Source organism: Oncorhynchus tshawytscha, linkage group LG05 (genome assembly GCF_018296145.1).
Source record: "Oncorhynchus tshawytscha isolate Ot180627B linkage group LG05, Otsh_v2.0, whole genome shotgun sequence".
NCBI lineage: Eukaryota > Metazoa > Chordata > Actinopteri > Salmoniformes > Salmonidae > Oncorhynchus > Oncorhynchus tshawytscha.
The window spans coordinates 29,355,004-29,370,285 of NC_056433.1; the positions used below are offsets into that span (position 1 = coordinate 29,355,004).

Consider the following 15,282-nt stretch of genomic DNA (forward strand, 5'->3'; position numbering starts at 1 on the left):
TTCAGTAAAAATGTAATTTATTTCAGCATGACACACTTCAAATGTGCAGAATTAGAGATTGAGAATGCTAATAGTTAATTCCAAATATACTGTCGATCGAGTAATTGTTTCTACATCTCATTTTGCCTATAGACTCAGTAAAGTAAGCACAGACATCAAAGAAAGCCTTGAACCAATGACCCTTACACGGACTGCCAGTCTTCCAAGTGGAAAAGGCACCGTTTGTCTACACACGATGTAGGGCTGGTGCTACAAGAGACTGCACTAAAGAGAGTATTCATCCACATTAAATAATCAGGTTCTTTTTTTTCTCTTTTTTTTTTTACATTATTCAGTAGAGTCGGGCCCCGAATCCAAAAGTCTGTTTGATGGCTTCAAAGTAGTGTCTCTTCCAACCCTCCTTTGTCCGATCCTCCTCTACCGTCGGGACTCCTTTAAATTCTACCTTCAGCTCAGTCTCATTGCCTCGATCCTTCATGTTCAGGGTAATAGTTGCATAGTGCTCTGGAAAAGGGAAATCAGAGCCAGTTTTAGAATCACTTGTTGCTAAAACAATAATATATCCAAGCCAGTTATGTTACTATCCAAGGTTTCTCAAGTCCAGTTGTGGGCACCCAACATGGTATGCACGGTTTTGTTCCTGCCAAGTAGCAACACACTGGATCCAACTAATCATCATGCCTGTAATTAGTTGAGTCAGGTGTGTTCATCGTAGGATGGACCAAATCCTATATACCCTGAGGGTGCCCAGGAGCAGAGTGGAGAAAGCAGTTAAGAATTGTAGAAATTACCCGTATAAAAAAAAAGACCTAAGTAGAGAAATGCTGAAAGTTGCCCAGGAACACACACAAATCAAGGGCCCCACTGGGCAAGGTGGGGAAACCTACCACATGGCCAGGTCTTGAACCTCCATTTCATAACTATCTTTTCATCTGGGACCTAAGAAGTGGAAAACCAGTTAGATTTGGTATTTCTCCACCAATGGGTCATGATCAACAGAACATGAGCTCAAGCAGATGCATGTCCTCACCAGCTCCAGAAACTCTCCGTTGACGCTTCCCTCTAGCAGTTGAAACTTCCCTCCTTTGTCTCCGTCGACCACTGCTGCAGCATGGGTGAACGCCTGGACCATCTGCATTACGAGAAAGGAGACCATAGATTAGTCAAATCAGCACTGATTCTTATGCCCTCAGCCAATTGTAGTCATGATTCAAAAGAGTTATGGGACGACAATTTAAAAAGTAGGTAGGCGTTATATTATAATAGGCAACATTTTTAAAGCGGAAGTAATCCACTGAGTTAAAGTCTAGTCTATTGAGGTTGGTCTTCAATCCCCATTAAAAGCAACAGATGCAGTAAAATCCAACATAAGGGTATTGGAGTGAATAAAAAACATTTGCACTGAAAATTATTTGCACTATAGTGAAGTACAGGAGAAAAACGATAGCAAATCAATTCTATCAAAACCTTGGTAGAATACTTTCCATTGAAGGCAAACAAACACATGCACTCATATATACTTACTGGTTTTCTGTGCAAATTGTATTTATGCAAATTGTGTCAATTCAGCTTTGTTGCTATAGATACTTTAAGGTCAAATTTGTGAATTAAACCATTCTCTACTGACTAGGGAAAGTACTGGGGTGTATTCATTAGTGCACACCGTAGAAAAACTTTTCGCAACGGGAATGTTTTGCAATGAAAACCAAATTAAAAGTTTATTTCCAAAATGCTATTAAACTTGTGTTTTTCATCAGAAATGATTGCCTATGGGTACCTTCATGTGTGTTAAATATTACACATCTCATTTATAGATTTTAGATATTAATTAAACAATTGTTTTTGCAAAACGCTGTATTATGGTTAGCTGGAATGGAATGTTTGTATCCTGTATATTTGACTCTGATATGTGGTTGTCTCATCTAGCGATCGTAAAATGAAAGCACTAAGCTAAGTCGCTCTGGATAAAAGCATCTGCCAAATGACAAATGTGAAATGTAAATGTTTTAAATACAGATCTCATGACAGTATTTCATTATGTTTTATGTCACAAAGCTGTATTTGTTATGTTTGACTGTGTAAAACCTGAGGCAGATATACAGCGGCTTGCTAAAAATCCTGATTTGTCTCTCTGAAATGAAAACATTAAGTGGTAGATTTTAAACAAATAGATGTCTGTCATTACACAACCCAATGCCATGATTAGATTGTGAAAAAAAACTTGTACATTCTTGAAACAATAAATGTTAATTTACCAACATTTCTGAAAATGGATATATAGCTTTTTGAATGTAAACTCTTCCAAGTGTTTATTGGACAAGTTCAGGTTAGTCCCTCCAGTTTCTGCCCTTACGCGTTTGTTTGGTTCCTAGTGAATTCATCCCTGAATTGGTTTCCAAGCATATTACTTCAGCCTGTCATATCTGGCCTAATCAGTGATGTTGGAGGAAAGGACAAGGAAGGGAAGCTAGTATTTGACTACTTTACTACTCACGTCCTGGTTGATGAAGGTTCTGTACAGCTCGTCAGGTGAGGTGAGGAAGGTCTCCTTGAGACTAAACTTGCAGGTGGGGATCTTGACCCCTGTGCTAGGAGAGGGGGCTGATACGGAGGAGCCAATCTGGGGACATAGACAAGCGTGATCATCCTGTTATTCATAAATTCTGATTATGAATACTTGAAATTCAGTAGATGGATTACGTATTGGATTCATTATGTGGCGCTTTACATTAATAAGGGGGATGGGGAAATCACTTAATTCACTACCTATGTTGGAATTCTACTTGAATGGACACTTATCAGTTGAATTCTTGTCAATAAAAAAAGCATTCCAATTTATTTTTTCTTCAACATACAACATGTATGGAACATTTCCTACACAGTTTGTTATTGCTAGTAGGGTTTTAATCATGCTCATTAGCCCCCTGATACAGGGGTTCTTTGATTGTCTCAATTCTTCCCCCTTCTCCTTTTGTGTATGGGATTGAAGTAAATATTAGCTGGAGAGAGTTTCCACCATTGTTAAATCCATGACGGATGTGAAATAGAAAGGTAGATAATGGGGACATAAGGTGAGAAGGCAACTGCCACCCACCTGGGTTTTGTCCACTTTGACCTTTGTCTGCGTTGGCTGTGGCTTGCTCGCCACTCCATTCGCCGTTGGGAGGATCATGCCCTGAGTGAACTCTGCATTCATCGGAAAAGTTCAATTTCAATCAGTATCAAGCTCAACTATTAATATCTGTATAAACAGGCACAAGGGTTAAATTGACTTTAATAAATAAAGGCCTCACCGGATTTGAGGTGGTCCACATAGCTCCCCAGGGCAGCGCGCACTTTCTTCGCTCCCTCCTTCTTCATGAGTTCGGTGAGGGTTGTGTTGGGTTCATCTTTGCAAAGTGACACACTGATCTGTGCCCGGGGGGGGGGGGCAAAGATAATACCCAATGTTAGGTGTGGTCTTGTTCTTTTTACCATTACAAAAGTGACGCAAAGAAATATCATTACAACCAATAGCCATCAGCGGTCGATGTGCAAATTAGCATTCTGTCATAACCTACATCTAGGTCGTCCATGTCATTTTCATCGGAGAGGTTGGGAACTTCGATGTTCCCTTTGTACTTGATTCCGGTTTTTGATGTTCCTGGGACAGAGCGAGAGAGAAAGAGATGTCATGAAACCTACTTTGAAGAGACACTATGACAACCCACCCACTTCTCACTGAACCCCTGGGGCTGTGTGTGCTGGAGAATATAATTACAGTCTCATTGCCATGGAAACAAGGGCTATGCTGCTCTTTAGTAGGCAAAACCCTCTGCTTCAAACAAAATGTAGGATACATTTGGTAGAAAATACACTGGCAGAAAACCTATGTTCAACATGAGTTCCATATAGAGTGATGTGTGTGTGTGTGTGTGTGTCTGCTAGTGGTCACGAGGCCAAGCCTAGCCGTCCCCTTTGCCTTGTCCCCCGGATGCTTGTTCCTGTTTTCTTCATATTCTGAGCATGTGCTACGCAAAAACCTGTCAATTAAATTCACACTTCCACTCAATACAATTCACACTTCTACTTGTATAGAATACGGCATAGATCGTCTGATTTACTCATATTTGCAAAGGCCTACCTTTGTCTGCAGGAATATACGGGCGTGAGCTGCATGTCATTGTGGCAGGCTTCAGTTAACACACCTCCCTCCTTCACACGGTGTCCCCCAAACACACCACTCTCTCTCCCACAAACACTGCTCCCAACTTTCAAAACACTAAGCACCAAACAGAACTTAAGGAGCACCAGAAAGAGATCAGTTTTTGATGTATTTTAGGCTTCCGTTAGGCCTATATGAATCACATCTCATGAGTAGCAGACCCTTTTCCTTTCTTCCTGTGCCAATCAAATTTGCCTAAACCAACTTAAGGTTGTTAGCTAGCTAGGGTACATGACTGAACACTGTTATCAAACCAATAATTAGCGACCCGGGATTAGTTTAAAACGGCCTGCGACATGGTTTGTGAAACGATATAAAATGCATGCGAATACCGATAGAAAGAACAAAAGGCATCTCTGGTAATATGAGTCTTATTTGAACCGTTTAGGCTAGAGACAAGGCGTTTTCTTTGCTGTAAAGCTGCACACATGCTTGTCAATTTCTCCTCTCTGGCACTCATGAGGCTGCGTGATAGCGAACTGGCAGTCTACTCAGACTGGCCTGTGCTTATGGCTTGTAACAGCCGACTAAATGAAACAATGTATCAAATCTTGCGCGCTGCTCCAATTGAACAAATCTACAACCATAACAGAAGACTCATCAGGGCCTGTGCACCCCCACCACGTCTAAATCATATATTTTTTAAACTGATGGAGGAATAGATGTGGACGGAGAGAAGCGGTGAGTGAGGGCTGGAAGAGGATGTGGTTGGCTGATTACAGCTACCACAAGTGATATGCACAAGTGGATATTATTGAACCGGAGCTTACTTGTGGCCGTTGCTTAAATTCCACTGAATTTATTAACAAACTAGGCGCCAGCAGGTTCATTTGATCGGTAAGGCCGAAATATTCAGTAGTATTTTATGAAACGGTACTACGGTATTCTAAAAAGTTGGCATCAGTATCATGACGTTTTAGTGCCATTATACCGTTCAACACTAGCATCTGCTGCACTCACCAGTCCACGTCGCCTTGACGTTCCACTCGTAGAAGTAGATGAGCTTCCCCTTGCGGTTGTTGATGGATGCCTCACCATCCAGATTGGGGATGTCAGTGACCTCGCAGCTCCCCTCTGGGCCCTCCACGCGCAGCCCCAATAGAAGCTCCTTCAGCTTGTCTGTTGACCAGCCGGTCACATCTCGTTCGGTCCTGTAGGGACAAACAATGAACATATTCAACTGGGTCGCGTTCATTGGGAAACAGTCACTGTAACAAAGCATTCTGTAACAGAATCAAGCATTTGTTATTGGAGGATTTCCCCATTTCAAGGGCTTTTTCTAGAGTGACTCAAAAGTCAAGCTCCTTTAATAACATTCATACGCAAGTGAATTGTTTCCTGTAAAAATATAGTTTAGTTGTAGTTAAGGGGATTCATTGACAGCGTTTACTTAGCTCGCACCATGATCACAGTGAGGCAGACCATTATGTAATTTCCCCTGAATAAAAGTAATAATCAGGTAGAGAAAACATTTCACTCACACTCGTAGCTCTTTTCGGTTCAGAGGGTTGTGATCATTGCTACCGTTTGGTGTCAAGTGTTATAAATATCCCCCATCTGCACCACAGTTGTACCCTGTCCACGGTGCTCCAGAAATAGCTTTGCTTAAAACCCTTCAGTCAGTGCCACCAACTAGAACATTCCAGAGGCTTCGACAGACCATAGGGGAAGAAAACCAAAAAACCTGGGAGCCTAACACTCAAAACGTTTTGATAACCGTGTGAATCTCTGTGTGACTTATCAATATAGCGTGCTCTATTTACCCAGATTTGAAAATGATAATTACCATCAAAGTAGCTATCATGCAAGACTGCAAGTCCCTGCACATCATCTCTAGCTGACACCGTCACTGTCAACTTGCTAGCTACTTTAAAAAAGTGTATTTACTGTTCTATATCTTATTGAACTAATATTTGTTTATGCATTTGGTCTTGTATAGAACACTATCCTAGTAGCAGTCTAGTATTTATAACATGCCATGAATACTAAGATTATCTGCAAAAAAGAACTAGCTATCTAGTTGATATTAGCCTAATAACCTTACGTCAGCTAACCAGATCCTCTTCTCCTTCAGCCAGTGTCAGTCTTTCCTTAACTATATGACATCTATTTCAAGTCATGGTGTCAGAATGCACTGCTGTATGAAAGGAAATTCAGAACTAACTTGTTGACATGTTCTGTTGCAGATTCAAACACAGATCAACTCATTGCAGAATGTATCCATTATGGATAAGTGTATTTGACAATGCACCTCGTCACCCATCAAATGACGTCAAACACCTGAAGTCCAACAAGTACATTGTTTAAGAAATCAAAATAGTAAACAATGCATACATATAAACCTCTGAATTTAAGCCAACATTAAAATAATTTAGTCAATGTCACAAACCTGGAACGTCAAAGAGCACCATATGAACTATTATTATCATCATCATCCGAGAGCGCACAGATTCTGCTTTTCCATTTTAGGAATTAGACCGGCACAAATAAGTGTAAAACAGAATATTGTGATTTTGGTAGGCACGTTACAAATTGAAATAGTATTTTTTATCAAAGCTAGCCAACTCCAGGAGAAAGAGAAACACACATACTCAAAACAAGGAAGCAATGCCTAATCGCAGCTATATCAACACACTTCTTGTCAATTTAACAGGTCCATGTTGCTGCTGTCAATTGTGAGCAGATTATTTACCACTGCATTCAGTCTGAACCCCAGAATAAGCAGCAGGAGGACAACATTACACAGGTGAAAAAAAGGTAGCAAAAACAATACACCACAACACTTAAACATGTTACTGAGTCTAGATGTTATCAAATCAGGAGAAGAACAAGTGAAGGAAGCAGCATAGGGAAAATGGGTGAAGGTAGGGTGGGTTTATAGAGAAGATTTAAACTTGAAGTGTTGAAAGACCATAAAAAAGGTATAGTGTGGAGTAATGGTTAACTAGAGAGATGGTTGACCATGGAATAAACATAAAATGGGGTGCTTGTGTGCTTCTGCAGCACTTTTAGGCCCATGCCCAGTCATACTCTGGGTCTCAGTATGTGTCCCTTGATGTCATTCCGTCTCAGTTGCAGCATTCAATTCATGGTCATCATGTGCCTATGAATTACAACATTAAAGACAATGAGTGATCACAGCATTTCCACATATTGAGCCATAGACAATACAACTTCAGCATTGAGGACAGCATTTTGTTGACAACATGGTGGCTTACACTGTCTACTGTGTGTAAATGATGGAAGAATCTTACAATCAAATGGACCTACAGCTGGTGTATGTGCTTCCTTAGGCCTGCACATCAACCAGTACTGGGAACACTGTAGACTTGGAATGCTTGCTCTCAAAGTGCTGCTTGAACGTCTTCGGGTCTGCATCTATAAACATCAAGTACAAAAATGGAGAAAGTTAATCTGTGGCTTAGATTGAAATCAGAAATTGACGAATTATAAACTAAGCAATACGATGCAAAAAACAACTACCCATATGAAAAGACTGTACCACACAGGCCAGTACAATAGTCTACACATGGAGAGAAACCTAAAGGCACGCACGGTACTAACCAATACTACTCAACCGACAGACAGGGCAGGTGTGGACCTGGGCTGCAGTCTTCTGGTTCGCAGCTGCTGCCGTCTTAGCAGCCACCGCCATGGCATCAGTCAACAAGTTCAACTTGAGAGTGGAGCATGCGTTATATATCAATAAACCCATGCAACGTCTTCCTACAATGTCTGAAACAGACCAAAGCAGGAGAATAGTGTTCCAGGTTGAAACAGCTTACCTAGTTGAGAGGTGGCAAGACTCAGGCACACCCACTGGTTCTGGAATAGAGAAGGTGCAAATAAGGTTTGCAATTTGGCATCAATAACATGACAGTAATTGTACCTCAAATAAACATGCAAGTACCAATTACTTTAAAACCCACCATAGTAGGAAGGACTAAATAAGGTTACATAACATTGCATACTAGATATACTAATGATCTGTCCAGACGATAACAGCAAACAATGTTTTCCCACAGTAAATTAAGCACACTGTTGACTCAAGAGGATGCTAATCAGTCCATCTCTGAAACCTCCCAAAAAGCAAGACTAAAATAATACAGCTAGCTAGGGTAGCTATAAGTCAAGTAGGCTACCCAACCCTCACCCACAAACACACAAAGAATGCCTAGCCCTAGCTTCACCATCTAAGTTAAGTAGCAAGCTAGACTTTGGCTTTATAAACTAAGACAACTAAACTTGTTTTAATTAATTTATCATTAATTTAAATGGCTAGAGAAACAAACGGTTAAAATAGCCACCTAGCCAGGCTAATGTTGCTAGATAATAGGCTATTTCAATTTAAAACTTGCCCAAGACAGTTAACAATTGTCAATTTCTGATTGACTAAATGAGGCTAACATTAGATAGCTAATCAGGAGATTCTTACCTTTGCCTCAATTTGGCAGTATCGTCCAGATCTTCAAGGCCCTGGTGAGTGTCGTTAAGCTTGAGACAGGCATTTGTAGTTCTAGATGATATCCGCATTAGCAGCTAATTAGCATAGTTATCAAAAAGTACCGGCAGGTTAAACCTACATGAAAACACAGCCCTTAATTGAAGCGTTTCTAAAATCCACAATGGCTCAAACGAACGGTGGAAAAACGATTGGAACCATTTCTGTGTTTGACCGCTAGGTTTTATATGCATTACGACTAATACTGACGTAGACTATAAGTAAGTGGATCGTCCACCAAAGTCACAGAGTTACAGATCTTTCACTGTCATTGAAAGCAAGTCTAAAAAGCAGTAGATATGTTCTATATGCAGTATTTCTATTGCTTCCATTGCTTAGATTTCGTTTTTGTATCTTTTACTTTTGGTAACGTTATTGTACACCAGCTATATTTTTGGTCATGGGAAATATTTCATAGCGGTTTAGAAAGTACAATTATTCTCTACACTATACTTGCTTGTTTTGTCAGATTAACTGAAATGAGGCTAACGATTACAATTTTAGCAACCAAGAAATGGCGGAGCTGTTTCTGCATAGTGCATCTATAAAACGCAGAAATAGTCTAGGGTAGAGAGCTACGGAACGCTCAACTCCGATCTCATAAAAAAAAACGGAGTTGAACGTTTCGTTCTCATGGTGAGCGTTCCTCGGCTTATGGACAGTACAGCTCAGATGCTGCTGTAGCCTCTCTCAACCCCTCACTTGATAACGACCTGCCGACAAGCACCCTCATAAGAACAGAAATGGAGGTGCAGGTTATGCAATGTATACGACAGCATAATCGAATCCCACAAAACATGCGATATTTGAAAAAGGCCTTTTGCCGAGGTCTTCAACTGGATCTGAGACAGCCCATCTAGCTGAAGAAAGCACACTAACGTTACTCACCAATGCCAGTTATTGACGTTTGTTGCATCGGCTCTCTCCTCCACGATCCAGCGTGGATCCCCTTCTCCCCATTTCGCCATGATGACAGCGGTGTCTAGTTAATGGGTTAGCTACAGTAGCTAATGTTATTTTCTAGCTACTACAAAAAAAACTGTTCAAAATGATTTCCTAAAGCTGGCTAACGTCAGCTAACTAACTAGTTAAATTACAAATGCTTATAACCAAAAAGGATGAAACGTGACGAAAAGCTACGTTAGCTACACAGCTAGCCACAGGCTAACGTTGGTAATATCAACCTAGATGGCAAAGTGTAGCTACTATGTATGTATTTTTAACTGACAAATTCAATTAATCGCTAACCAAAACATTAACTTTAGCTAAACCGACTGTAAATCCTTTGTATTTCATCTATCTAAAACTGCGTTATGGCCGTAGAAATGTACCTGAGCGCCGGTGTGCTTGGTTTTAGGACCCTGGTTTTTCTCGAAAACTCGTTTTGAAATGCAAGGAGCTTGCGCACTCGCCGTAGAAATTACTAGAAGCGGACTAGAAATGACTGGAAGGGGAAAAGAAGCGGATGTAGCTACATGCGGAAGTTCCTGTCAAAAGGAAATGGTCGTCACTAGTCACCACACACCTTGCCTATTTCTACCATTTCTCTTCTTTAACATTATGCCTTACCTTCAATTAAGACAAAAATAATATTTCTTTTTTTTCATGAATTATTACGATATAGCGTCTTTGTGGCAACTAGTGGAAACCAAATAAAAGTCCCGATATTTATTTTTACATATAAAACCAAATAAAGCCTGTGTTACAGTACTAACAGTATTTGATATCAAGACACGTCTTAATACTAAACATATTGCTTTGTTTGGAAAATATGTGACAGGAAAGTGATTCCCCTCAGTCTCTCTACGATCCATTGGTTCCACAATAGGATGTTATTCAGAAATCATAACATTGTCCCTATTTGGACGTTTTAATTCAAATTAGTTATTGTGAATTATTAAAATGACAATATCAGGTTGGCAGTAAAAACAATATTACTCGTGAATAAAAACAACCAATTTAGGGGACACGGAAGTAAAACAATTGAGGATACATGAAGATATTACGTTTGTAGTCTTTTTGTGGTTGTCCTAAATTCTTTGACGCATATGGTAAATCACAAGCGCACTACATTTCCCATCAAAGGGTAAGGCAGATTGACCAAGAGACGTCTACTGCTACCGACCAGCTGTATAGCTACATTTCTGAAGGTAATTATTCGTTTATGATCTTTTAGATCCATCATTTACTAAGTATCCTTCACTCTTCCACAGCCCTGACATATGTCGATATTTCCTGACATGGTGATGTCATGATAGAACATTTTCCTTTCCCTCTCTGCCTCCCTCAAAAATACCTGCCATCAATTACCACAATCATAGCCTAGCTACAGGCTCACAAGAAGAATACTTACCTGTTGTCTAGCAATCGAAAACCCTTACTCTCCATAGGGTTTTTAGCGGTTAGCTTCCACACAGCTGGCCATCAAAAATCAATAATACTCGCTTGTGAAACGGTTTTTAGAAACATGTGGCCCCTGTCTTCCATATTAGCAAGACATAATCTCTCTTTTTTTTTAAACGACACACTTACTATAACTAGCAGATTTGCACAGATCCATACGCTGTGTCTGCCTCCAGTTAACAAACTACATTTCATCCCCAGTTAAGTTTACAGGAAACATACACAGAGGTGTTCGACGCAAGCTAGATAGCTAATTAGAACAGGTCTTCCGTAAACAAGCACTGAGACATGGCTCTGTGGGAACACTAACCCTAAAAAGGTGTGTAGTAATTTAACTTTAGTTTTTTGTTTTTATTATTTCTAGCTGAGATGAAAGATAAGTTCCTTATTTCCAAAACCAAACCGCAAACAACGCGTTTTAACGTTTAGAACAAGCTTCGAGGCTATTAACAAAACTTCCCGGACAGAATATACTATTATCAATAAGCGCTTAAGGTAGTTTGTGTCTGATTGGGCTATCTGTTGTCAGAATTGCTTGCAATATATATATATATATATATATATATATATATATATTATACCATGTTTGTCATGAGTGTGCAAATCTAACAATCGTGTCAGAAGCAAAAGTAGCAGGGGAAAACATATCCCAATATATTAGACCTCCGATTATTTAATGAATTAATAAGACAAGGTCTAAGGGAATTCCATAGCGACTGCGGTCGAAATAACTAATAGTCCAATGACTGTACCTGCTAGCAGCATGTGTCCAAAGCTACATACATAATCTATAGATGGTTCTGATTGTTTTTAGATGTACCCCCACCCACCCAAATCCAAATATACACCGAACAAAAATATTAACGCAACATGTTGCACACAAATATGATTTATTTCAAATTTTGTACACACATTTGTTTACATCTCTGTTAGTGAGCATTTCTCCTTTGTCAAGACAATCCATCCACCTAACAAGTGTGGAATATCAAGAAACTGATGATACAGCACGGTCTTTGCACAGGTGCACCTTGTGCTGTGGAAAGTAAAAGGCCACTCTAAAATGTGCAGATTTGTCACACAACGCAATGCCACAGATGTCTCAAGTTTTGAGGGTGCGTGGAATTGGTAAGCTGACCGCAGGAATGTCCACCAGAGCTGTTGCCAAATAATTGAATGTTAATTTCTCTACCATAAGCTGTCTCAAACATCGTTTTAGAGAATTTGTTTTCGAAAATTTGTCACTACGTCCAACCGGACTCACAACCGCAGACCATATGTATTGTGTCGTGTGGGCGAGCGATTTGCTGATGCCAAAGTTGTAAACCGAGTGCCCCATGGTGACAGTGGGTTTATGGTATGGGCAGGTATAAGCTACGGACAACGAACACAATTGCATTTTATTGATGGCAATTTGAATGCACAGAGATACCGTGACAAGATTCTGAGACCCATTGTCGTGCCATTAATTCATCGCTATCACCTCATGTTTCAGCATGATAATGCATGGCATAATGACACAAGGATCTGAACACAATTCCTGGAAGCTGAAAATGTCCCAGTTCTTCCATGGCCTGCATACTCAGACATGTCACCCATTGAGCATGTTTGGGATGCTTTGGATCAACGTGTACGACAGCGTGTTCCAGTTACCACCAATATCCAGCAACTTCACACAGCCATTGAAGAGGAGTGGAACAACATTCCACAGGCCACAATGAACAGCCTGATCAACTCTATGCAAAGGAGATTTGTCGCGCTGTATGAGGCAAATGGTGGTGACACCAGATACTGACTGGTTTTCTGGTCCACTCCTCTACCTTTTTTAAAGTGACCAACAGATTTATATTTGTATTCCCAGTCATGTGAAATCCATAGATTAGGGCCTAATGAATTTATTTCAATTGACTGATTTCCTTATATTAACTGTAACTCAGTCAAATCTTTCAAAATGTTGCATTTATATTTTTGTTTAGTACAATATGGATGCCAATGTTTTGTTTTTGCTTTGTGCGCACACCTGTCTGGTTCACACCTGTTTCTTGTTAGCTAATGAGTCCCCCAAAGCAGGCAGGTCCTGCCCCAGAAGGGTAGTAAAGGAAACGTGTGCGCATTGGTATTCATATTTGATTTTGATTTGCGGAGGGGGGTATCATCTAAAAACTGGACTTAAGTTTCTTGTTCACTGCTCGGCAACGTAAACATGGTTCTGATTGGAGAATCTATCTACCAATTATGGATGTGGCTTCAGACGCGGGACACAAGCAGCTAGCAAGTAGTCATTGGACCAAGGATAAAATTGAATGGAATTCTATAATGTGAATGGAATTCTACAGTTTTTCATTTAAATGTTTATAGGACAAAGTTACATGTATTTAAGTATGTTTTTGTTGTAATGGGGACAGTAACGTAAAAAAAGTACTTTGAAGTAAATATATTTGTATGTTTAGCTCACATAATATAATTTAAAAGTATGGACTAAGGTGTCTGTCTACATTTGTTTTTGGCAAATGTATTATATTACATTCATAAATGCATTTCTATAGCTTTTTTACAACGGTAGGGGAGTGCCAAGATGGAGGTACGGTGGCTTCAAAACAGTGTCCCCTGGTAGTCATCTAGTGTACATATAAATCATTGCATTAGACCATGAGTTATCTGGAACGCAGTCGCTATGAAATGCCCTTAGACCTTGTCTTATTAATTAATTAAATAATTCGTCAAGAGGTCTAATATATTGGGCTAGGGGAAACAAAGTGTACAGTACATGCTGACACTGACCAAGGGTGTCAGCTACAATCTCAAGAAGCATTTCAGTTAGGCCTCCAGCAGGGGGAGGCAACCCTGTTCCTGGAGTGCCATATATACTGCAGGATTTTGTTCCGACTAGGCACAACACTTGACCAACTGAGCTTTTGATCAGTTCAATGATTGTCTAAATTCAACACACCTGGTCTTCCAGGTTGGTAAAATCAAAAACACGAAGTACCTGTGGCACTCCAGGACCAGGGTTGTCTACCCCTGACCTACAGGCTAGTGAAAATACTATATTTGAATATTATATGACATTTTGTATACAGTAGTGAATTCTGGAGGAAGCCCGGCTGGGACTTGAACCAGCAAGCCTAGCTTCTGTCTGTCCTTATACAACATAGTCATCGACATGGCCACAGTGGAGAAAGTCAAATGCTTCAAGTTCCTTAAATGGTCCCTTCACACCAACATTGTGGCAAATAAGGAGAAGCAGCGCCTCTTCAACCTCAGAAGGCTGAAGGAATTTGTCTTGGCCCCTAAGACCCGCACAAACTTCATCAAAGCTGGAACCGAGAGACTGAAAAACAGCTTTTATGTCCATCACTAGCCGGCCTCCGCCCAGTACCCTGCCCTGCACCTTAGACACTGTCACTAGCCAGCTACCACCCGTTACCCTACCCTGTACCTTAGACTGCTGCCCTATGTACATAGTCATTGACTATTTTAGTGATGTTTTTTGTTCTGAAATCATTTCTGTAGTTAGAAACCGATAAGATTAGCATTCCTGCAGCATTATTTTGTATACATTTTAATTTGATCTCTGAGAAATTAAGCTAAATGTTTACTAATTTTATATATACATACTGTATTCTCGACATACAGTAGCTCATCCTATATAACTACTGCTGGGCATACCTTTTCCTACTTATACAGTGCATTTGGAAAGTATTCAGAACCCTTGACTTTTTCCATGTTTTGTTAAGTTACTACCTTATTCTAAAATATAAAAAATCCTCAGCCATCTACACACTACCACATAATGACAAGTGAAAACAGATTTTTAGAAATGTTTGTACTTATGGAAAAATCAAGCCATGAGGTTGAAGAAATTGTCCGTATAGCTCCGAGACAGGATTGTGTCGAGGCACAGATCTGAGGAAGGGTACCAAAACATTTCTGCAGCGTTGAAGGACCCCAAGAACACAGTAGATGCCATAATTTTTTAAATGGAAGAAGTTTGGAACCACGAAGACTCTTCCTAGAGCTGGCTGCCCGGCCACACTGCCCGGCCACTCAATCGGGGGAGAAGGGCCTTGGTCAGGGAGGTGACCAAGAACACAATGATCACTCTGACAGAGCTCCAGAGTTCCTCTGTGGATATGGGAGAACCGTCCTGAAGGACAACCATCTCTGCAGCACTCCA

General features: G+C 40.3%; 2 protein-coding genes across 4 annotated transcripts in view; one reads left to right on the forward strand and one right to left on the reverse strand.

Annotated features, from left to right (window-relative positions):
• ahsa1a (AHA1, activator of heat shock protein ATPase homolog 1a) lies at nt 1-11,220 on the reverse strand. Of its 2 annotated transcripts, XM_024420608.2 has the most exons (10): nt 10,037-10,161; nt 9,594-9,703; nt 5,165-5,355; nt 3,561-3,643; nt 3,294-3,411; nt 3,095-3,186; nt 2,495-2,620; nt 1,031-1,132; nt 888-939; nt 1-504 (listed from the first exon to the last, which is right to left on the reverse strand). In XM_024420608.2, the coding sequence occupies exons 2-10, from the start codon at nt 9,671-9,673 to the stop codon at nt 332-334; spliced, it is 1,017 nt and encodes a 338-aa protein (XP_024276376.2). In that variant the 5' UTR covers nt 9,674-9,703; nt 10,037-10,161; the 3' UTR covers nt 1-331. The 2 variants fall into 2 exon arrangements, with proteins under 2 accessions (XP_024276376.2, XP_024276377.2); XM_024420609.2 differs by lacking the exons at nt 9,594-9,703; nt 10,037-10,161 and adding an exon at nt 11,059-11,220.
• vipas39 (VPS33B interacting protein, apical-basolateral polarity regulator, spe-39 homolog) overlaps nt 10,579-15,282 on the forward strand; it is a 23,467-nt gene continuing 18,763 nt past the window's right edge. Inside the window, exon 1 of one of the 2 annotated variants that reach the window (XM_024420605.2) lies at nt 10,579-10,855. The gene's annotated coding sequence lies outside the window, so the exon portion shown is untranslated. Of the gene's footprint in view, nt 10,856-11,341; nt 11,428-15,282 lie in introns of those variants that run through there. The other variant, XM_024420606.2, reaches the window with a different exon arrangement.

Bases quoted from the DNA above. Each gene is read 5' to 3' on its own strand.
- ahsa1a (XM_024420608.2), bottom strand. From the start codon at position 9,673: ATGGCGAAATGGGGAGAAGGGGATCCACGCTGGATCGTGGAGGAGAGA. The intron at 5,356-9,593 runs GTGAGTAACGTT...TTGTCCCTACAG, and splicing joins AACGTCAATAACTGGCATTG to GACCGAACGAGATGTGACCG. The intron at 3,644-5,164 runs GTGAGTGCAGCA...GCTCTGTCCCAG, and splicing joins CGTCAAGGCGACGTGGACTG to GAACATCAAAAACCGGAATC.